General features: G+C 37.2%; 1 protein-coding gene across 5 annotated transcripts in view; it reads left to right on the top strand.

The window, feature by feature from the left end:
- The window catches only part of CBL (Cbl proto-oncogene), a 75,819-nt gene that overhangs the window by 14,972 nt on the left and 36,049 nt on the right, over positions 1-24,798 (top strand). For 2 of the 5 annotated variants that reach the window (XM_014855685.3, XM_014855684.3), the window contains exon 2: positions 5,260-5,507. The exons of 1 other annotated variant lie outside the window; for it this stretch is intronic. In XM_014855685.3, the coding sequence (XP_014711171.1) occupies positions 5,260-5,507 (248 nt within the window). Of the gene's footprint in view, positions 1-5,259; positions 5,540-24,798 lie in introns of those variants that run through there. 2 more of the 5 variants (XM_070490092.1, XM_014855686.3) reach the window with 2 other exon arrangements.

The following is a 24,798-nucleotide window of genomic DNA, read 5'->3' as shown; positions in this document are numbered from 1 at the left end:
TCTTTGCATTAGAATTTGTGCTTTTTGTGTCTTAAGGAATCCTTCCTCTCTGAGATAATAAAGTTCAACAAATATTTTCCTATTTTTTTCTAAAAGCTTTAAAGTTTTTTCTCCTCACAGTGAGATCTTTAATTCACTTGAAGTTTGTTTTCATGTAATGTGTGAAAGACCTAATTTTATTTTTTTTCCCATATGGATGAGCAGTTTACCACTGGTTTTTCTCTTGAACTCTGATTTGTAATGCCACTCTGATACCAAATTTCCATACATGTGTGAGTCTGCATTTGGGCTCTTTTTTGTTCCATTCGGCCGTTTATCTGTCTTTGGTCAACATCACTCTGTTTTAGTTGTAAGATAAAATAAGTCTTGAGAGCTCATTGGGTAAATACCACCTACCCTGTGATTTTTCAAAATAGTTTTTGGCTTTTTGGGGTCTCTTTTTCTTCCATGTGGGTTTTAGGATCAGTTTGTTAAGTTCCATAAAAAAGCTTGTTGGAATTTTGTTAGGAATTGACCTGAATTTATACAGTAATATGAGGGAAAACTGACATTTTTACATTGAGCCTTTATATCCTTAAATATTGTAGAGTTCTCTGTTGGTTTCTATCTTGTATGTTCTTCAGTAAAGTTTTATAGTTTTATTCATAAAAGTCTTGCACATCTTTTGTTAGATGTATTCCTAGGAACCTTAAATTTTTACTTAGGCCATTTTAAATGTCAACAATTAAAATTATACTTAAAATTATTTATAAAATATTTAAGAATGCTATTTGTTTTGGTATATTGGTCTTCAATCCTACAACCTATTAGACTGTTTTATCCTTTCTAATGCTTTCTCAGTTCTCTCTGACTTTCTTCATGGACAGTTATATCATCTACAAATAAAATTTTTTTCTTTGTATTACTTATACTTTTACCATCTTTGTATGCATACCTAAACAGTATAGTTTAGAGAGATTTTGAACAGTAATGTAGTCATATACATGTAATCATATTGTATGTATTTTTTGTGGTTTCTTTAGATGAGCTTTGTTTGAGAGGAGCATGCATGTGGTATTGAGGGTAGTGTATTTTTGTTGCTAATAAATATACCACAATGTATCCCCTATTCTATTGATGGACATCTGGGTTGTTTGCAGTTTTCAGTTATTACACATTTTTGTGTGTATATACTAGTATACCTTTCAAGGTGTGGATCTTCAGGTTCATAGAGTATACAAATCTTTAACCTGACAATATAGTGTGGAACTGTTTTTCAGGTTGGTTGTATAAATTTAGATTCCCACCAGCAGTATTTGAGGGTCTTTTCTTGCTCATTGTCAGTGGTTGGCATTGCCAATTTGGTGTGTGTAGTAGCAGTGTCTAATTGTGATTTTATTATTTTCATTTTCCTGAATGATTTAAGAGGTTGAGCACCATTTCATATGTTTACTGATTATTTGGATATCTTCTGTGATGTTCCTGTTCAAGCCCTTTCTCCATTTTTATATTAGATTGTTTTTATCTTACTGATTTGTAGACGTTCTTTATATATTCTGGATATGTAACTCAGGATATACATGTACCACAGGTATCTTCTTTGATTCTCTACATGCGTTTTTACTTTTTTCTTTTTTGAAAGATTTTATTTATTTATTTTTATTTTTTTCCTTCTTCCCAAAGACCCCTGGTACACAGTTGTATATTTTAGTTGTGGGTCCTTCTAGCTGTGGCAAGTAGGACACCGCCTCAGCATCGCTGGATGAGCGGTGCTAGGTCTGCGCCCAGGATCCAAACCTGCAAAACCCTGGGCTGCTGAAGCAGAGTGCACGAACCCAACCACTTGGCCACAGGCCTGGCCCCATGTGTTTTTACTCTTTTTGTAGTGTCTTGGTAAACAGAAGTTCTTACTTTTAAAATAGTAAAATTGGGGCCGGCCTGGTAGGTCAGCGGTTAAGTGCACACGTTCAGCTTCGGCGGCCCAGGGTTTGCTGGTTCGGATACCGGGTGTGGACATGGCACCGCTTGGCAAGCCATGCCGTGGTAGGCATCCCACATATAAAGTAGAGGAAGATGAGCACAGATTTTAGCTCAGGGCCAGTCTTCCTCAGGAAAAAGAGGAGGATTGGCAGCAGTTAACTCAGGGCTAATCTTCCTCAAAAATTAAAATAAAATGGTAAAATTTAATTAATGTTTTCCTTTATGGTTAATTTTTTTTTTAAAAAAAAACCTTTTGATCTGCTTCACCCATTTCTCCCCCTGCCTCTAGCAACCACCAACCTGTTCTCTGTATTTATGACCTTGGTTTTTTGTTTTTGATTCCACATAGAAGTGAGATGATCATACAGCATTTGTCTTTGTCTCTCTGACATTTCATTTGCATAATGCCCTCGGGGTCCATCCATGTTGTTGCAAATGGCAAGATTTCATTCTTTTTTTAATGGCTGAATAATATTTGTGTGTGTGTGTGTGTGTGTGTGTATCAGTTTCTTTATCCATTCATCCATTGGTGGACACTTAGGTTGTTTCCGTATCTTGGCTCTTGTAAATAATGCTGCAATGAACATAAGAGTGCATATATCTTTTCGAGTTGGTGTTTTCGTTTTCTTTGGATAAATATCCAGGAGTGAAATTGCTGAATCATCTGGTAGTTCTATTTTTGATTTTTTGAGGAACCTCCATACCGTATTCCATACTGGCTGCACCAATTTACATTCCCACAAACAGTGCATAAGGGTTCCCTTTTTTCCACATCCCTGCCAACACTTTGTCTTTTCAATAATAGCCATTCTAACAGGTGTAAGGTGATGATCTCATTGTGGTTTCAATTTGCATTTCTATGATGATTAATGATGTAGAGCATCTTTTTCATTTACCTGTTGGCCATCTGTATGTCTTTGGAAAAATGTCTATTCAGATCTTCTGCCCATTTTTTAATTGGATTGTTTGTTTTTTTGCTATTGAGTTGTATGAGTTCTTCATGTATTTTGGATATTAGCTCCTTACCAGATATATAATTTGCAAATATTTTTTCTCATTCGGTACATTGGCTTTTCATTTTGTTGATGGTTTCCTTTGCTTTGCAGAAGCTTTTTAGTTTGATGTAGTCCCCACTTGTTTATTTTTGCTTTTAGTGTCATATTAAAAAAATCATAGCCAAGATCCGTGTGAAGAAGTTTACTGCCTATGTTTTCTTCTAGGAATTTTATGTTCCAAGTCTTCAATGCATTTTGAATTAATTTTTTTTCTTCTTTTTCTGCCCAAAGGCCCCTGGTACATAGTTGTATATTTTAGTTGTGACTCCTTCTAGTTGTAGCATGTGGGACGCTGCCTCAGTATGGCCTGATGAGCTGTGCCACGTCTGCGCCCAGGATCCGAACCTGCGAAACCCTGGGCCGCCAAAGCAGAGTGCGCAAACTTAACCGCTTGGCCACAGGCCAGCCCCCCATTTTTTTTTTTTAAAGATTTTATTTTTTTCCTTTTTCTCCTCAAAGCCCCCCAGTACATAGTTGTATATATTCCTCGTTGTGGGTCCTTCTAGTTGTGGCATGTGGGACGCTGCCTCAGCGTGGTTTGATGAGCAGTGCCATGTCCGCGCCCAGGATTCGAACCAACGAAACACTGGGCCGCCTGCAGCGGAGCGCGTGAACTTAACCACTTGGCCACGGGGCCAGCCCCCAGCCCCCCATTTTGAGTTAATTTTTGTGTATGGTGTAAGATAGTGGTTGAGTTTCATTCTTTTGCCTGTGGCTGTCCAGTTTTCCCAAGACCATTTATTGAAGAGACTGTCCTTTCCCCATTGTATATTCTTGGCTCCTTTGTCATAAATTAATTGACCATATATGTGTGGGTTTATTTCTGGGCTCTCTGTTCTTTTCCACTGGTCTGTGTGTTTGTTTTTATGCCAGTACTGTACTGTTTTGATTACTAGAGCCTTGTTAAATAGTTAGAAATCAGGGTGTGTGATGCCTCCAGCTTTGTTCTTCTTTCTCAAGATTGCTTTGGCTATGCAGGGTCTTTTGTGGTTCCATGCTTTTTATGGTCCTGTTTAAGAAATTTTTCTCTATCATGAAGTCATAAAGATAATTTTCTTATATTATCTTCTAAAGCTTTATAGATTTGCCTTTCACATTTAGGTCTATAAACCACCCAGTTTTTTGTGTTTTTGGGGGTATAGAGTAAGGTGAGGGTTTCCCCTATATGGATGCCTAATTGTTCCACTACTGTTTTTGTAAAAGACCACTCCTTTGTGGTAAGTCAAGGGTCTATATAGGTTATGGTCGATTTCTAGACTTTTCTGTTCCACTAATTTATTTGTCTTTCCCAGACAAAGTAAGTATAAAATAAGATGGTAGGGATAAATACAAATTATCGGTCATTATAACAAATATAAAATGGGCTAAACTCACCAGCTAAAAAACAAAGATTGTTACATTGGGTTTAAAAAATCTAGCTATATGTTTTTTAAAAGAGACTCACTTAAAATACTTTCAGAAAAGTTGAAAGTAAAAGATGGGAAAAAGAATTACCAGGCAAATTCTGAGAGTCCTGCATTAAATGGGAAGAAATGGTGTCTCTGTTTAACAACATGCTTTGCTGGGTCCAAGGCCTCTCTGCTCCTGTCCCCTAGTGGTCATTAAAACTCTAGTCCCTTGGGGCTGGCCGCATGGCCGAGTGGTTAAGTTCGCGCGCTCCGCTGTGGTGGCCCAGGGTTCGGATCCTGGGCGCGGACATGGTACCGCTCCTCAGGCCATGTTGATATGCCACAGCTAGAAGGGCTTGCAACTAAGGTATACAACTATGTACCAGGGGGGATTTGGGGAGATAAAGTAGAAACAAACAAACAAACAAAAAAACCTCTAGTCCCTGCATTACTGAGATTTATCTCCCAAGGCAGCCATATTCTTTATTTCTGCCCCTGGGAATTTTCTTTATTGTATTGAGGGTGAGCCATGCATTTAAAAGGAATTTGCTTATTTCGTCTGGCATTTTTTAGGCATTTGTGTGGATGTCTCTCCTCACCTCCCCAGTCATTTAGTCTACTCTGTTTTGTCTGAACCATTAGTCTCCCACACGGTTTTAAGAACCCACCCTTCTAAGGGGACCACTAAAAAAAATGATTGCCTGTGGGCAGGGGAGTTATGGGTTATTTCTTATATTCTTATGCATTTTTCATATTTCTACAAAAGAGCACGTATTTTATAACTTTTTTTAAACTTGAAAAAGGAAATTGTCCTTAAGATCCTCCAAGTAATAGCCCTTCTTTTCCATTTGTTGCAGGTGGTGCGGTTGTGTCAGAACCCAAAGCTGGCGCTAAAGAATAGCCCACCTTATATCTTAGACCTGCTGCCAGATACCTACCAGCATCTCCGTACTATCTTGTCAAGATATGAGGGGAAGATGGAGACACTTGGAGAAAATGAGTATTTTAGGGTGTTCATGGAGAATTTGATGAAGAAAACTAAGCAGACCATAAGCCTCTTCAAGGAAGGGAAAGAAAGAATGTATGAGGAGAATTCTCAGCCTAGGTAATGGGGATACTGCACAAAGATTTATTCAGGTCTGTGGCTGCCCACATGGGCAACACATAGAAGTAGTTGAGTTGGTTTTAATTTTATGTCAATAAGAATGCAAAGTTGACGTGATTTAAAGGTGTGTTTTATATGAAAGGTTGCCTTGGAGGATATTGAAGCATCCCCAGCTTTAATAGATTTGTTTACCTCTGAAAAGTCAGTGACTTAGTCATGAAGATGAATTAAAGTCAGTGGGTCCTTTAGAGACTCTGAAGATACTGAAAGTTTGTGGATAAATGAGGGTTTGTAAGAAAGAAGGTTGGAGTTAAGCAGAGGTTGGGAGTAAATAATAAGAGGTCAGGTTTTGCCAGAGCTTAGCATGTTAGGATGGTTATAAGTGGGATAATAGGAAAAAATTAAGCCAATAGTTTAGGTAACTTTTTCTTAATAAAGCAAAGTGAAATGACATTTCCTTTGTAGGTGAAATGACTTTCTAAACTCAAGTAGATGTTGGCAAATGCAGTTAATTCAATAAATATTTGAGGGACCGCTATGTATTCTCTTGTACTTACTAAATACTAAAAACCTTGTTGGTTGTCCTATATGTTATTAGCTTGGTTGTTGTAAATTACATACTAGGAGAGAAATAGGTTGATTGTGTCTATGGGTATAGTTGTGTTTGGTTTTATCCAATTGGAAATAAATATTAACTCATCTGGAACAAGTAATGAAATGTAAATTCCACTGGAACTTTTTAGGAAGTAAATTACTCTTGAGGAGTGACTTGAATTAGGAGGGACCATAATTTCTGAGGGCATTAAGGTAGCATGCATGATTTGAGCAGTAACTTACCAAATGGTATCCTTGTAGCCTACCGCTCCTTTGAATTTGTTGCCTTAGATTCTGGGGACCCTTGTCTCTAACTTAAAATTTTACCCACAATATTTTTCATATTACCTTTGTATGACAAATTACTCATGTTTGGTCTGGAGTATCAGTCTTTTCTTCTTAAAAAGATTTCTGGTGACTGAATTTAATCTGTAGGAACCTTTGTAACTTCTAGTTTATAAGAAAATGAATTTTACTCCTTTTAAATATTAAATTTCATGACTTTAGTTAAAGTAAAACCTTGACTATATGGACCTTAGCTAACTAGTCGTTTTGTATACCTGAGTTTTTAAAAAATAATTTTACTTACAAAACTTTAAAAATTTATTTACCACCTACAATAAACTTAAGTTCTGTCTAATTCTAGGAAGTGAAAAGGAGAGTTAAGCATTGAATTATGATGTAATGTGATAAATGCTTTTACAGAGATACATATGAAATACTGTATGAACACTGTTTTGGCTAGTAGCATCAGGGAAGGTGGCACAGAGGAAGTGTTATCCGGAGCTAGATATTGAAAGATAAGTAGGAATTTTCTAGGCCGAGAAGTGAAGAAAAGGCCTTTAACATCCAGTGGCAGGCTTTGTATGTTTAAGGAGCGTGAGCAGTCTGGTTTGGCTAGAAGTCGGGGAGATAGGTAAGCTGGAAGTACAGGTTGGAGTCAGAATGTAAAGAGCTTTTCTTTGATCTCTAGACTGTCTCATATGGATAATAGGCTGCCATAGGACAGTTTTTTTTTAAAGAGCATTTTTATAGTGAAATAAAAATTGTAAGTTTTCTGGTCTTACTGAACATTGTTTGAGTGTTTTACGACTGATAGTTTATCGCTAAGAAACAGTATAGTGTACTGGTTCAGAGGATGGACTCTGAAGCCACATGTCTGAGTTTGAATTTTAGCTTTTCCATTTACTTAGCTATGTGACCCCTCAGTTTGCTCCTCTGTAAAATGAGATAACAGTAGTACTTTCCTTGTAGGGTTGTTGGGGGTTATTAAATGAGTCCTGAATGTTCAGTACTTAAAACAGTGATTGGTACGTTGAAAGTGGTAAGTGGGGGCCGACCGCATGGCCGAGTGGTTAAGTTCGCGTTCTCCACTTCGGCAGCCCAGGGTTTCACTGGTTCTGATCCTGAGCACAGACCTAGCACTGCTCATCAGGCCATGCTGAGGCGGCGTCCCACATGGTAGAACTAGAAAGACTACAACTAGAATATACAGCCATGTACTGGGGGGCTTTGGGAGAAGAAAAAAAAAAAGATTGGGAAGAGATGTTAGCTCAGGGCCAATCTTTAAAAAAAAAAAAAGAGAAGTGGGTTAGCTGTTACTATTTTAATCATCATCATTATTTTCATTACCATAAACATAGATTATTGAATTAGGTTGTATATCAGTAATACTGCCAGGACCTAATGAAGTAAATAAACCAATGTGCCCTTGCTAAATCGCTTCTTACTATGCTTGCGTGTTCTTTTGCCTTTTTTTTACTTTTGCCTTTTTTTTACTTACTGTCAGTATGCCTGTCTGTATCAATTTTATTCTCCCTAATATAAAACTTTTAATCCACTATGGGCTTTGAATACATACAACCAGGTTTGTACAAATATGTAAAATGAGAATAAATATATTTCAGATGAGAACCACTTTTTTTGTGTGATGGAAAATATATTGCTTTACTGTATGATCTGTATTTTGGTTGCTTAGAGACTTTTCTTCCTATTCAGTTTTAAAATTCAGATAAAATTCACATACTATAAAATTCATCCTGGGCCGGCCTGGTGGCCTAGCAGTTACATTCATGTGCTCCGCTTTGGCAGCCCGGGGTTCGTCACTTCAGATCCCAGGTGCAGACCTACACACCATTTATTAAGCCATGCCATGGCAGGCATCTTATATATAAAGGAGAGGAAGATGGGCACAGATGTTACCTCAGGGCTAATCTTCCTCAAAAAAAAAAAATCATCTTTTTAAAGTATATAATGTAATGGTTTTTAGTGTGTTCGCAAAGTCGTGCAACCATCACTACTATCTAATTCCAGGACGTTTCCATCACCCCAAAAAGAAGCCTCATACTCATTAGCAGTCGCTCCCCATTCTCTTGTCCTGCATCCCTGCAACCCTTGGCAGTCACTCGTATTGACTTCGGTCTCTGTGGATTTGCCTGTTTTAAACATTTCATATAAGTCATATAATGTGGCTTTTTTTGTTTGATTTCTTTCACTTAGCATTTTTTCACAATTCTTCCATGTTACAGCATGGATCAGTACTTCATTCTTTTTATGGCTGAATAATATTTCATTGTATGGATATACCACTTTCGATTATGGACATTTGGGTTGTTTTTACTTTTGATTATTATGAGTAATGCTGCTGTGAACATTTCTCTACAATTTTTTGTGCGGCTATATGTTTTTAGTTCTCTCGGGTATATACCTAGGAGTAGAATTGCTGAATCATATGGTAATTCTGTATTTAACTTTTTGAGAAACCACCAAACTGTTTTTCACAGCAGTTGTACCATTTTACATTCCCCCAGTAATATATGACAGTTCCAGTTTCTCACTAGTACTTGTTATTGCTTTTTTGATTATAGCCGTGCTACTGGGTATAAAGTGGATATCTCATTGTGGTTGTGATTTTCATTTGCCTTATGAGTAATAATGTGAGCATCTTTTCATGTGTTTATTGGCTATTTGTATATCTTCTTTGGAGAAATATTTACTCAAATTCTTTGTCTATTTTTGAATTAGGTTATTATTTGTCTTTTTATTGTTGAGTTGTAGGAGTTCTTTACGTATCCAAAATACGTAAAAATACCTGAGCTAACATCTGTTGCCAATCTTCCTTTTCTCCTCCTCCTCCTCCTCCTCCTCCTCCTCCTCCCCCTCCTCCCCTCCCCCTCCCCCTCCTCCTCCCCCCCCCCCAGTACATACTTGTATATTGCAGTTGTAGGGTCTTCTGGTTGTGCCATGTGGCACGCTGCCTCAGCGTGGGCTGATGAGCAGTACCATATCCGCCCCCAGAATCCAAACTGACAAAACCCTGTGCTGCCAAAGCGGAGCGTGTGAACTTAACCACTCGGCCACAGGGCCGGCCCCTTCACTTTCTTGATAGTGTCATTTGAAGCACAAAAGTTTTTAATTTTGAAGTCCAATATTTTTCCTTTGGTTATTTGTGCTTTTGGTGTCATAGCTAAGAAATCACTGCCTCTAATCCAAGTTCTTGAAGATTACACCTATGATCATTTTGAGTTAATTGTGATGTAAGATAAGGGCCCAACTTTGTTCTTTTGCATGTGAATATCCTTTTTTGCTAGCATCATTTGTTGAAAACACCATTCTTTACCCATCAAATTGTCTTGTTGCCCTTGTCAAAAGTCAATTGACCATATGTGTGAAGCTTTATTTCTGGACTTTCTATTCCATTCCATTGGTCTATATGTCTGTCCTTAAACCAGTACCATACCATCTTGATTACTCTAGCTTTGTAGTAAAGCTTTGAAATCAGGAAGTGTGAGTCCTCCAACTTTGTTTTCCTTTTTCAAAATTGTTTCGGCTATTCAAGATCCCTTGACATTCTTTATGAATTTTCAGATCAGCTTGCCAATTTCTGCAAAAATGGCAGCTGGAATTTTAATAGGAATTGCATTGGACCTGTAGATGAATTTGGGGAGTATTGCCATCTTAACAATACTAAGTCTTACAATCTATGAACATGGGATGTCTTTCCATTTGTTTAGGTCTTCTTTCAGCAACATTTTGTAGTTTTCAGTGTACAAGTCTTTTGCCTCTTTGATTAAATTTATTCCTAAGTATTTTATTCTTTCTGATGCTATTATAAATGGTATTGTTTTCTTAATTTCATGTTTGGATACTTTGTTGCTGGTATATAGAATATAATTTATATTTGTATATTAATCTTGTATCCTGCAACTTTGCAGAACTCATTTATTGGTTCTAGGAGTTTTTTAGTGGATTCCTTAGGATTTTTTGTGAACAAGATATGTCATATGCAAAGAGAAATAGTTTCACTTCTCGCTTTCCTTTGTAGATGCCTTTTATTTCTTCTTCTTGCCCAGTTGCTCTGGCTAGAACCTCATGTGTTGAATAAAACTTACGTAGAATAGAAGTGGTAAGAGCAGACATCCTTGTCTTGTTTGTGGTATTAGGAAGAAAGCTTTCCGTCCTTCACCATTGAGTTTGATGTTAGCTGTGGGATTTTCATAGATGCCCTTCATCGGATTGAGAAAGTTTCCTTCTATTTCTTGTTTGTTCAATATTTTTTTTTTATCATGAAAAGGTGTTACAGGCCTTTTATGCATTGTTCCTGGTTTTTCTTCTTGGGAGAGAGAAATTTGAGCTCTCGTAAAATTCTAGAAAAAGTGAGTATCTTAAGTTGTACTAAGGGCAAGAATGTATGTAAGCCTCAGGAATAATTGAAACCAGGGTTGAAAATGCTGGCAGGACTCTATCTGAACTCTCTCAATGCAGATCAGTGTCTTAATTGCAGGAAAATCTGGCCTCTGCTACACCGGAGATTTACTTGTTATGGGTTTCCACTATAGCAGAACGTCTGACTCTTAGTTTCAGTTTTGACTTTGACTTGGTATAGATCGGTTGATTATCTCTGAACCAGTCAACTCTGGAAAGAAAAGCTAAGTGCTGTGATTAGTCCTGCATGGGCCAGGTATCACCTCTAGCTGAACCTGCTGTGGCTTGGGCAACATATTTGTTCCCCCAAAGCCACATGCATGAGGGAATTTGTTCCCAGGTTGGATGTTGAGGAGGTAATCCCATAGATATTCTCTAGAAGAGGGTACGTAAGCATATCTATCAGCATATAATATAGTTGCTTCCTGTCTTTATTTTAGAGAGGATATTAGATGAATTAACTTCCCTAAGATAAATTTGCCCTCATTTTTCTTAGACTTTATAAAAAATGAATCAAGCAAAAACCATATGCTGCTTTCTTGCCTTTGATCTTTAACTCTGGTTTTTGCACCTGTTTTCCTTCGTGCACAGGATGTTACAGTAGAAGCCGAACAGGATTATACAGTGCAGTTAATTTTAAAACATCACTGTCTTACTGCGTCCATTTTGGAAGTAAGATTAAACTTTTCTGTTGTAACTGTATTGCCTTTTTAGAGGTAGTTATAAACGGAAATGATCAAGATTTGGTTTCGTTGTATTCAGCTAGCAATAATTCAGAAGTAATTAAAAGCTCATGTGCTAACCATTGATTAAGGAAAAAATTAGTATAGGGTACTTTCTCTGTGTTGGGCACTGCTCTAGGAGCAGTGGTAGAACAGTGAATAGGACAAACGTAGTCCCTTGTCTTATGAAGCTTATAGCCTTATATTCTCTCTTTTTCTGTTAGTTTCCAAAACATAACCTCTAAATAAGTATTCTGTTGGTTTTCAAATTATCCTCCAGTGGAAGAGTAGTGTTTCACAAACTAGACAGAAGTGTTTGTGCTGCAGTAGTCTTTCCCTAGCACCCTGAAAATAGGTTTCAATAAATGCCAAATCCTATTGGAAGATAATGGTGGCCTTAGATCTTTATGTTGAGAAGTTTGGGCTTGGTAAGAAAAGATTCCCACTTAGATTAGGAATGCCTTTCTTACAGTTGAGAAAGGGGTAGCACCATGCTTCTGTGTCTTTTCAGTCCAGGGGAGAAATGATGATGGTTTGAACCAAAGCAGTGCTGGTAGAGATGGAAAGAAGTGGACAGTACTCGATGTGTATTTTAAAGCTCGCATAACATAACTTGCTAATGGATTGGATAGGTTTCTGGTTTGAGCAACTGGATAGATGGTGCAGTGGGAAGCCACAGCACTGTGTTAAGCAGGGGGATGGACATGATCTAATTTTTATTTTACAATGATAGCGTTGGCTGCTCTGTGGGAAATGCATTAGGCTTGTGGTGGTAGCAATGATGGACGTAGAGGAATAGGTTATAAGGTTATTGCTGTAGGCCAGATAAGAGATGAGATCGCTTAAATAAGGGAAGAGAAAGTTGAAAGGAAGCAAAATGGACAGATAGATAAATTGGAGCTACAATCAATAAGAATTGTTGGTGAATTGGACAAGAAGAGGGTGGGAAAAGATGATGGGGAAGAATCAAGGATGCCTTGTAGATTTCTGGTCTTTAACGCTGCCATTGGTGGCAGCATTTACTGAAATGTGGGATTCAGAGTATTACAGATGTGGGGAGAACTAAATTGAGAGAGAGGAGAAGCACAAGTTCCATTTTGGACATGTTTAAATTTGAAATATGTTTATAAGTCTTCTAAGGTGATATGTCAAGCAGGTAATTGGCTGTATTAGAGTTTGGAGTTCAGATGGAGAAGTCTGGAATAGAGACAGAAATTTGGTGGTATTCAGAACAGTATTTAAAGCCGTGAGAGTGGACAGATCATCTAGGGGGAGAGGAGTCAGCAAGGGAGATTGAAAAGGAGGCATTGCTGAGGGAAAAAGAAAGAAAGGAGAGACTAGATTGCAATAGTCAACAAAGAAAATTCAAAAAAACCAAAACACTCTAAAAGAAAATCAGCAAAGGAAATGAATAACCCACAAAAGAAGAAATATGAATAGCTAAATATGAATATTTAAAAAACAATCCAGTTTGTTAGTCATGAAATAATTTTCTTTTGGCCTGCAAAATTGGCAAAAAATGGAAAATCTACTTATAATTAGTGTTCTGCTACTTATAATATTGGTTCACTGGGTTATGTAGATTTTCCAAGTGTTGACACATCATTATACAGTCAACGTTCATTATTTAAATCTTGTTAGAAAAGTTTTACTGGGAAGCTCTTAAGCTCATGGTGGTGGGTGGACGTTTCAAAAATTCTAATTTTTGCTTAAAAGCTTAAGTTTTATCATTGGCAATGAAAGCTATCAACTGTTTTCCTTGAAGTGACAGGTCACTTCATTCATTTTGGAGAAACTGTCTGCCAAATACCCAAGTCTGAGTAACCATACTTTGTCTGTTAGTCATTCTTTCAAGTAAAAATGGTGTTCCACACCATATGTGAAAATCCCACAACTAGCATCATACTGAATGATGAAAGACTGAAAACTTTCCTCCTAGTATCAGGGACAAGACAAGAAAAGGTAAGTCTTCCCTTACCACTTCTATTCAACATAGGTTCTATTCAACATATGAGGTTCTAGCCAGAGCAATTAGGCAAGAAGAAGAAATAAAAGTTGTCCACAAAGGAAAGGGAGAAGTGAAACTCTCTCTCTTTGCACATGACATGATCTTGTTTGTAGAAATTCTAAGGAATCCAGTAAAAAACTACTAGAACCAAAGTTGCGGGATACATGGTCAGTATACAAAAAATCAGTTGTATTCTATACACCAGCAACGAAGTATCCAAAAAATGAAACTAAGAAAACAGTTGCGCTTACAATAGCATCAGAAAGAATGAAATACTTAAGAATAAATTTAACCAAGGAGGCGAAAGACTTATACACTGAAAATTACAAAACGTTGCTGAAAGACCTAAATAAATGGAAAGACATCCCACGTTTATAGATTCGAAGACTTAGTTTTGTTAGGATGGCAGTACTCCCCAAATTGATCTACAGGTCCAACGCAATTCCTGTTAAGATTCCACCGGCCCTTTTAATTGGCAAGCTTATCTGAAAATTCATAAAAAATGTCAAGGGACCTTGAATAGCCAAAGCAATCCTGAAAAAGAGCAAAGTTGAAAGACTCACACTTCAAAGCTTTATTTACTCCAGTAATCAAGATGATGTGGTACTGGCATAAGGATAAACATACAGACCAATGGAATGGAATAGAGAGCCCAGAAATAAACCTTCATACATATGGTCATAAGATTTTATTTTTCCTTTTTCTCCCCAAAGCCCCCTAGTACATAGCTGTGTATTTTAGTTGTGGGTCCTTCTAGTTGTGGCATGCGGGATGCCGCCTCAGCGTGGCCTGATGAGTAGTGCCATGTCTGTGCTCAGGATCTGAACCAGGGGAATCCTGGGCCACAGAAGCGGAGTGCGCGAACTTAACCACTTGACCACGGGGCCGGCCCCTGGTCAATTAATTTTTGACAAGGATGCTAACTTCACTCACTGGATAATGGAGAGTAAAAAGAGAACTCACACATTGGCAGAACATATTTGCAAATCATATATCTGATAAGGGATTAAAATCCAGAATGTATAAAGAACTACAACTCAACAACAAAAAATGATTCAAAATGAGCAAAAGATTCGAATAGACATTTCTCCAAAGAACATAATACACTTGGCCCATAAGCACGTGAAGAGATGCTCTGTGTCATTAATCATTAGGGAAATGAGAATCAAAACCACAGTGAGAGACCACTTCACACCCATTAGGATGGCTATTATCAAAAAAGGGAAACTAAGAGATGTTGGCAAAGATATGCAGACATTGGAAGCCTCATGCATTGCTGGTGGTGATGTAAAATGGTGCCACCACTGTGTAAAACAGTTTGGTGACTCCTCAGAAAGTTGAAAATAGAATTACTGTATGGTCCAACAATTCTCCTAGGTATTTACCCAAAAGAAGTCAAAGCAAGGACTTGAACAGATATTTGTACACCCATGTCCATAGCAGCATTATTCACGATAGCCAAAAGGTAGAAACAACCTAAGTGTCACTCAGCAGATGAATGGATAAACAAAATGTGGTATATACATACAACTGAGTATTAGCCACCTATAAAAAGGGATGAAATTCTGCTACATGCTACAGCATGGATGAACTTTAAAAGCATTATGCTAAGTGAAATAAGCCAGACACAAAAGAACAAATATTGTATGATTCCACATACATGAGATATCAAGAATAGGCAAATTCATAGAGACAGAAGGTAGAATAGAGGTTACAGGGAGCTTGGCAGTGGGAGAATAGGTAGTTATTACTAACGTTTCTGTTTGAGATGATGAAAAATTCTGGGAATGGATAGTGGTGATGGTTACACAACATTGTGAATGTACTTAATGCTACTGATTTGTACACTTAAAAATGGTTAAAATGGTTTACAAAAAAGATGTTCCACGAAAAAAGCAACTACTTTAACAGTTTAAACATTGCACAAGTGTATTTCCTGAGTACAACCATCATTACAACAGAAGTGCTTTTTGTGTACTTTTCAGTTTGTCACAGACTGTTTAATAAACGTATCCTCAACAGTTGAGATTTAATAAAATTTATGATCTTTCCTGCTTCATTAAGGACATTCTTGAGTGCAACTAGCATTTTCTTTTTGTTTTTACCATGAGTCGTGGTGAAGAATACAGTGACTGCATGCACAGTTTAGTGCTACTGGCTTGAGTCATGCTAAGGCACTAGCAGTGTCACCCACCATTGCCCTTGTGCCTTCAATGCAGATATTGACACAATGGAAAAGAGAAATCATGTAGTGTCTTAGTGTTATTATGGAAATAATTTTAACCTTGCAGACCCTCTAAAAGGGTCTCAAGGACACCCAGGGACTGTGTAACACACTTTGAGAACTGCTGTATTGATGTATACGTTTTTAAAATGCTATAGCCACATTATAGGAAATTGAAAAAGTAATGAAAGGAAAAAGAAAGTGATTCATGCTGTTGTCATTTTGGTACAGTTCTTTCTACTCTCTGAAAGAGTAGGCTTTTCGTGATGTTATACTGTTCCAATACTGCTTTATAATTCTGATGCAAGGCAGACTAATCTTGTCTTTTTTTGTGGTTGAACCAATATACATTTCAAAGGCATATCAAGGCTGATAAGTTGATTTTAAAGATTGGCACCTGAGCTAACAACTGTTGCCAATCTTTTTTTTTTTTTTTCTGCTTTTTCTCCCCAAATCCCCCCAGTACATAGTTGTATTTATATTTTTTTAGTTGTGGATTCTTCTGGTTGTGGCATGTGGGACGCCGCCTCAACGTGGCCTGACGACCGGTGCCATGTCCGCGCCCAGGATCCGAACTGGCGAAACCCTGGGCTGCCGAAGCGGAGCGTGAGAACTTAACCTCTCAGCCACGGGGCCGGCCCCTAGATTGATTTTAATAAGAACCAGGTCCTATGGATAAGTTGTAGTTGCTTAGATTGCTATGTTGAGGGGTTCAGTGGGAAAAGGTTCCAGAGTGGACAAGAGGTATGAGAGCATCATAATGTGCTCTCTATACTTTTTCAGTCTAAAATTTATAGTTTTCGTCAAATTTGGAAAATTTTCATCTTATTTTTTAAAAAATTCTTTTGTTCCCTCTTTTCTCCTCTCTTTCAGGGTATTCCATTAATATGTATATTTGGCCACTTAATGTTGTCCCATAGGCCACTGATGCTGTGTATTTTATTTTGGGCAGTTTCTATTACTCCATTTTCAAGTTAATTAATCTTTTATTCTGCAGTATTTAATCTGCTGCTCATCCCTTCCGTTTTAGTCTTCATCTCTAGAAGTTGGATATGGACATTTTTTATGTCTTCCATGTACTCAACAAGTGCAAGTGTTTCTCACCTTTTCGTACATATGGAATATAGTTATAATCTTTTGATATCCTTGTCTCTTAATTCTGTCATCTGTGTTCCCCATGTATTTAATTCTATTGATTTATTTTTATCCTCACTAAGAGTCATATTTTCTTGCTTCATTGCATGCTTAGTAATTTTTGATTTGATGCCAAACAGTGTTAATTTTACCTTACTAGGTTCTGGATACTTTTGTATTGTTAAAATATTCTCGAGCTTTGTTTTAGGGCACAGCTGAGTTATTTGGAATAGTTCGATCCTTTTAAACTTTGTTAGGCAAGACCAGAAGAGTTTTTAATCTAGGGCTAATTCTCTCCCCTCCTTATGCTCTTTGAAGAACAAGACTTTTTTTCCTCTCCTCCTCTCTGTGTGAGAACTGGCGATTCTTTCCCCTACTCCTTTAGGTGGTTCTTTGCCAGCTTCAGGTATTTTCCTGTGCTGACGAGCGCTCAGCTGAAGACTCAGAAGGTCCCCTCTGTAGATCTCCAGAGCTTGCTCGCGCTGTGTAACTCTCTCCTCTCTTATATTCTGCACTGAGAACTCCAACTGCCATGGTTTCCCCAGACTTACAATTCTCTTTCCTCAAGTCAAAGAGACCATTGGGTTCTGCCTGTTTCCCCCGCCCAGTGCTGAGGCCTGGAAACTCTCCAGATAGTAAGTTTGGCCAGCCAGGCATCAGATTCACCTCATTTGTTTCCCCTCTCTCGGGGATAACAGTCCTCTGCTACCTGATGTCCAGTGTCTGGAAACCATTATTTCATATCTTTTGTCCAGTTTTTTAGTTCTTTCAGGTGGGAGGGTATGTCCAGTCCCTACAGTTCCATCTTGGCTGAAAGCAGGAGCCTTGATCTGTAATTTAATTTGAGATTTTTCCAAATTCAGATGCAGTTAATATTTATCATGTGCTTACTGTATGTCTGGAAAGTTCAAAACTTAGCCTGGTCTTCTTCACTCACTCCCTACCTCGCCACACATACTAATTGAGCACTTTGTATTTACCAGGCACTGAATATTCATTGTTGAGCAAAACGGACATGGCCTTTGCCTTTATGTAAGGACAGTATTTTTTACTTTAGAGATGTGGAAACTTGGCTCAGAGAGTTAGAATATCTTACCCAAGTACATGTAGCTAGTAAGTGCCAGAGTTCTTTTTTTTTTTTTTTTTAGCTAGTCTCCCAAATGTTTAATACCAATTACTTTGGTTTTCTTTGTTTGAATGTAAAGGAATGGTGACTGTATTTTCATTCCATGTTACAGAAATGATCTCTTGGAGATCACACTTCAACTATCATATGAAGTAATAAACTATATAAACTTAGAGAAGGTAAAACATGTTTTAATAGGCATGTCTTTTGAACACAGAAATATTCAATAGTAGGATTTACCATAGGATTATATATTCACATAACAAGAGAATTTCACTAAAAATATTTCTAATAGGACATAGGCCTGATTATGCAGATAGAGGGACTGTGAAAATACCGTCCTTTGCCTCACTTCGAAGAATCGATGATAACTGTTATAAAACCAGAGCGTTATAGAGAAGTGCAGGCCATGAATGTCGAGTGGAATGTGTAAAAGCTTTTCCTAATCGCTTTGCTCTAATCGTGCCAACCAAGACTTGCTCTAAAACCATAATACTTGTGAAGTCTACAACTGCATTTAAATTAGAACATCTTAAAGAACAAGCTCAAAAGCTGGCTACAAGAATGTCTTTTTTGCCAGGCTGTAGTATACAAAGCAGCAAATACTTGCAAGAGATACGCAGTCATATGAAAATGCTAGAAGGATTGTGAACTTTAATCCTGGCAACTTATTTTTTTACTTACTGTGTATTGAACCTGAAATATATGTTTTCTTCAGAAAACTTAAATCCAGTGTATTGAATTTGTTAAAGAAATGGAATAAAAAACATTTGTTAGCATATTTTTTCCTTTCTTTGTTTAAACCCTCCCCCTACTCCTTTTACATGCAAAACACTCATCCAGCTTAGTGTCTAATAAAATATATTGAGATGGTTGAAATCCAAGTTTAAATATCTATAATTAATATTTATTTTTTCATTCTTATGTTCATCTCAGATTATTCACCTTTAAAATAGTTGAATATTTTGTTTTCTCTGTAAAGTTGAACCAGATAATAGTGATCCCTTTTCTTCTGTTCTCCTGTTTGAACTTCAAAGAGCTGATTAAAAAGCCATTTAGGAAAGAAAATCTTCCATCGTTGTTTCTGTTAACAGTGAGCTAAGTTCTCTTGACATGAACCCTTTTTCAGGGCTCTTTAGGCTTATATATGACTGAATATTACCTATTTTATTTTTTTAATCACTACATCAAGGTTTTATAGATTAGTTTCTACTTGCATATCCTAAATGGTTAAGGCACTACTTCATAGCACAGTTTCTCGGTCATTTTGACTCAGTGGCACGCGGATGCGAGGAAACATGTAGTGTTGAACACTGAGGTTAGAGCAGTATGGAATTAGATGTTAAGTGCACAGAATGTGTGTGAGCTAGATTGCCCAGATTGCACTGCCCTGGCATTTACTATCGTTAGGACCTTAGACAAGTTACTTCTCTTTGCCTCAGATAGCTCATTTTAAAGTGTTTTCATGGGATTGTTGTGTGTATTATAATAAGTAAGTTAACATTTAGAAAGCTCTTTGGTTCACAGAAAGCAGGATCTAAGTATTTGATTTTTTAGAAACAGTTATATATAGTCATTAAAAAATTATGGCAAGGAGAAAAGTGTTAAATGTCATATCCACTGAATTATACACTTAAAATGGTTAAAATAGCAAATTTTATGTCATGTATTTTACCCTAAGTTTTTGAAAAGAAGTGTCATAATTCAAAGGCTATTGAAATTTTCTTCTTGCACATATCCTTCAGGTATTTTTGAGAACTTGTTCTCGGTAGGCTCTAAGTGAACGTCAGGCTGGAATTCACGGGTAGAAGGATGTGCAAGTACACAGATCTATTCTCTTGGTGTTCTGTGGAGAGGAGTGCTTGGGTCGGGGCACAGCTGACTGTACCATGAGACTCAGCTCCAAGAAAGGGACTCTACCTCCTCAGCACACCCCTGCACACTCTTTTTATGGGGTTAAGTGTGATAAGTGAGGTAGAAAGTGTGAGTTTGGGTGCCACCTGTTTAAGGAGTTGCTGAGAACTAGCTACTTGGTACTTAGAGACTGTGGGGACCCTTGGGAAGATGTTTAGGAGAAACCTCTCTTGCCAGAGGGAAGGAGAAGCTCCTGGTCCTAGTTAGCTCATTGCCAGGCAACTCAGAGAAAGCAAGAAGACCAGTTAGGAGTCAAATGGAGTAATCCAGGTGAGATGCTGGTGGCTTCAACCAAGGTGGTAGCTGGGTTGTGATGGAGATAGAAAGTCTTTCGCTCTATGGAATGATTGTGTGATTTTTTTCCTGTACTTGATTATCACAGTGAATTATGTTAATAGATTTGTGAAGTTAAACTATCCTTGCATTCTTGGGTAAACCCTAGTTTGTGCTGATATAAATATTTTTAAATATTTCACTGGATTCTATTTAATAATCGTTTAGGATTTTTTTCCATCTATATTGGTAAGTTTCACTAGCATATAATTTTTTTCTCACGGTCTTTGATTATGGAAGTAATCAAGATGAGTTCTCTCTCTGTCTTTGTGAACAGTGTAAAAATAACAGTTAACTATAACTGTTTATGGTGACGGATGTTAATTAGACTTACTGTGGTGATCATTTCACAATATATACAAATGTTGACTCATTATGTTTTACACCTGAAACTAATATAACACTGTATGTCAATTATACCTCAATTTTTTTTTAAATTAGCTTTTGCAGGGAATATTTAGCAAAAACTTTTCTGTAATACTGTCACGGTCTAATGTACTGCTTGTGCACACATGCATGTATAACTATTTGTATCAGGGGTGGGGAGTGGATTTTGGTATCCACCCTGTTTAATGGTTGTTGGTTTACTCAGAGTTTGAAATAGTCCATTTCCCCTAAATTTATAAGTTTAAGAACAGTGTTTGCCGTCTGGTTGGCACTCAGTTTTGTGGAATGAATAAATTAGTGAAAGTTATTGGAATAGAGTTAGTTGTATTCTGTTATTAAAATACCTTCTATATTTTTTATTGTCTCTAATTCTATTAGATTTTAAGAGTTTCTGCATTCTGAAGATTTTTACCAATTCACAATAGATTTGTTTGCATTTTTATGTAGTTTTTAATTTCTTTTGTTATAGTCGATACGTTTGTGATTTCTTTCTCAATTTATTATGCTTTAACTTTATTTTCCCCCATTCATGAATATACCTCTTCATTTTGACAATAGTGAAATTTTATCGTGTGTGTTTTACTTTACTAGTTTAATTAACACAGTGACTGTTGTTTAGTTTTGCACAGTGGCTCTGCAAGTTCCATGTAAGTTTTCCTGTTGGGAAGTATGATAGATACCACTGCGTGGGTGTTAGAAACCCTAAAATTCGAGAGTCTGTTGAAGAAGTGCTAAGATACTACACGTGTTTCATCAAGTCTATATAAAAGATACTGAGAAACAAAGACTGGGTCTCAGAGAGATGGCATTAATTTCTGTCTCGTGTGAGAACAACTGAAAAATATGCACGATTTTCTATAAAGAGATAAATATAGCTCACTTGGGACATTGACTGCCTAGTGTTTCCAGATACCTTTCACATGGATTTGTTCTGCTTTTTATAAGAGTGACCTGCCACACTGTTCTTTTCTGTCCTTCTGACTCCTTCCCACCTACCCCCACACTTCTCCCAAAGGGAGAAGCTCCAAGTCTTTTCAGAAATCCATTTCAGTTTGATTGGCCTGTGAGGGACTTAGCAGACAGTTGCATTTCCAACAGCGTCAACAATCTAATGCAAATTATTCACAAATCTGTTTCCTTACTTGCTATGTCTTTCCGTAGCTGCCTGCTAGACGTTGCCATATTAATATCTTTCAGACATCTCACGCTCAACATGTCTGAACACAGAATGTATCCTCCTCATTAGCAAACCAACGTCCTCTTCTCTGTTCCCTGAGTTAGTAGTAGTGTGTAGTGGCTATGAGTACGAACTCTTGGGATTGATTCTTGGCTTAACTTCTTTAAGCCTAGGTTTTTTCATCTATAAAATGGGGGTAGTGGTGGAATCTATTTTGGAGGATTGTGAATGAGAATTAATTAAATAATAAAATATGTGTGAATATATTAGTTTTAAGGTGCTATTCCCACTTTCTTGGGCTCAGTTTCAGGTTCATCATCTCCTTTCTCCTACTTAGTCATCTTATCTTGTTGATTTTCCTTCTGCAGTATCTTGCAAATCTGTTGTGTTTTACAGCCCATGTTCAAGTTCCCGTTACCTTTCTACTGTAGTGCTATCCTAATTGATATTGCTGCTTTTGTCATTTTCCTTCTAATTCATCTTGCATGCTGTTGTCATTTGTGGCCTTAAAACAGATGAGATGTCACTCCCTAGCTCCAAACCCTGAATGACTTTCTGCTGCCTTTGTAATATGTCTCACTCTGGTAGTTAAATCTCTACATTGTGTGTCCCGCCTGTGTTCTGTTTTATCGTGTGCTACCATGATTCTGTGTTCTAGCCATACCAGTCTATTTGCTGGTCCCTGAACTCTTCCTCTACTGAACTTTTGCTTTAGTCATTCTCTTGGCCTATAAACCCTTCCCCTCTCATATTGTTTGTTGAAGTCCCATCCATTCTTTAAAGTCCAGGAAGTCTCCTAAATTATACTAGTTTTAATTAATAGTTCTCCAGTCCATGCTCTTGTGGCACTTGGTTTTTTACTTTACTCTGGTACTCGCCCAAAGTCTGCCGAAGTGTGCGAGTCTGCTTTGATAACGAGATGGTCAGATCCAGGAAGGTGTTCTTTCCTGTGTTATCTGACATTGTCTTTGTTTATAGTTTCTTAATGAAAGTATATTAAATTTGATAAACTACTACTAACTAAATACTAATTACCAAAATACTGTTAACTAAAATACTAATCCCAGGGTTGTACAGAGACACAGAATCTTGAACTTGAGGAGGGTTATTTTTCATGGAAAATACATTGAAGAGAATGGCAGTGATGAAAATTTCTCTAGTTTTGATCCTTCCAAACAGTCTTAGATTCAGATAGATATAGAAAATTTCATGTTCTTTCCCAAGTTTTGAGAATAGCAAAGTTTAGTTATTACTCTGTTTTTGTTCAGACAAACCATGTGTTTAAATGAAAATGGTTGTCTCGTGTCATATATGCTTTAGAGTTAAATAATTAATAACTAAATAGACTTTCTACATGTTTGATTAAATTCTGTTAGAGCTGTCTCCTGCTTAGTATAATTGTTTTTTTCTATGTATCTATGTATTTTTAAATTTATTTAAGTTCACAGGATAAGCCTCTGAAAGGTGCTTGGTAGTTTTTGTCATTTGTTGAGGGGAGAGTTGAAGTTTATGAGAAGTTTTGGAGATTTCTGCATTATGTTACTGATGTGTTTGTGTATTCTTTAAGGAATCTGATAGAGAAGTAGTGATCAGTTCTCAGGGTTAAATATGCTTTTAGCTGTAGACAAATGCTCAGTGTGTAACTTACATAGTTGTCTTTCAGAACTTGGGTTGAGTAAATTTAAAGCTTATTTTGAAATATAGAGAAGTCTGATTATATTCTTGAACTCTTTAGGAAATAATAATGATAGTACCATAAGTTAATGTAGCTTAGTGAACGTTTGCTAAATATTCACAATGATTTTTAAACTATTTTTGTTTTTTCCAACTGCACTAAAAACTAAAGGTATTAACTTATAAATATTATGCCTCAATAGTGTGTGCTTTAATGAGAATGTATCATGTTATTCATTTTAAAATGTTGACTCTAGTATGAGTGATCTAGTTTTTTTTCTTGTTTTCAGTGAGGAATATTGGCTCTGAGCTAACATCTCTTGCCAATCTTCCTCTTTTTGCTTGAGGAAGATTATCACTGAGTTAAGATCTGTGCCAATCTTCCTCTATCTTATATGGGATGCCACCACTGTGTGGCTTGACAGGCGGTGCTGTGTCTGTGCCCACAATCTGAGCCTGCGAACCCTGGGCCACTGAAGCGGAGCACGAACTTAACCACTATGCCACCGGGCCAGCCCCAACTGATCTGTTTTAAATGAGTTAGGAAAGAAGGAATATATCTGTGAAAAAGTAAATCTTTTGCAGTAGTAACTGTACAGTGGAGAAGTATGGCAAACACTCACTGCCTTGACTGAGTGGCCAAGGTTCACACCATCAGTGATGTTCTGTGGACTTTACGTACCCCTGATACAATGTGATAAGGAGGACACTTCACTTCTGTGATATTCTTTCTATAGACTCATAACCCCAGTCAAAATATGCAAAAAACATCAGCTAACCACAAATCAAGGGACATTCTGCAAAATACCCAACTAGTACTAACGTCATGAAAAACAAGAAAAGACTAAGAAACTACCACAAACCAGAGGAGACTAAGGTGATATGATGAATAAATGTAATGTGGTCTCCTGGATTGTATCCTGGAACAGATTAGGACATTAATGGAAAAAACTGGTGAAACCTGAATAAAGGCTGGGGTTTAGTTAATGGGACCTCACTGATGTTGGTTTTGACAAATGTACCACGGCAATATATGATGGTGATATTAAGGGAAACTGAAACTGAATGAGGGGTATATGGGAACACTCTGTACTATCTTTGTAACTTTTCTGTAAATCTGAAATCCAAAAATAAAAAATAAGTAATATGTTCCTATTCAGTTTTACATTTATTGAATGCCTGTTAAGTACAAGGCAGTGTGTTCACTACCGCAGGGGATAAAGTGTATGAGACACCTTCCCTGCCCCTGCCCTTGAGTTGTCGTTCAACTGGGGAATAAGGCAACTGATACAAG

The sequence above is a fragment of the Equus asinus genome, chromosome 20, assembly GCF_041296235.1.
Source record: "Equus asinus isolate D_3611 breed Donkey chromosome 20, EquAss-T2T_v2, whole genome shotgun sequence".
Lineage (NCBI taxonomy): Eukaryota > Metazoa > Chordata > Mammalia > Perissodactyla > Equidae > Equus > Equus asinus.
This window is presented reverse-complemented; position numbering and strand designations above follow the sequence as displayed.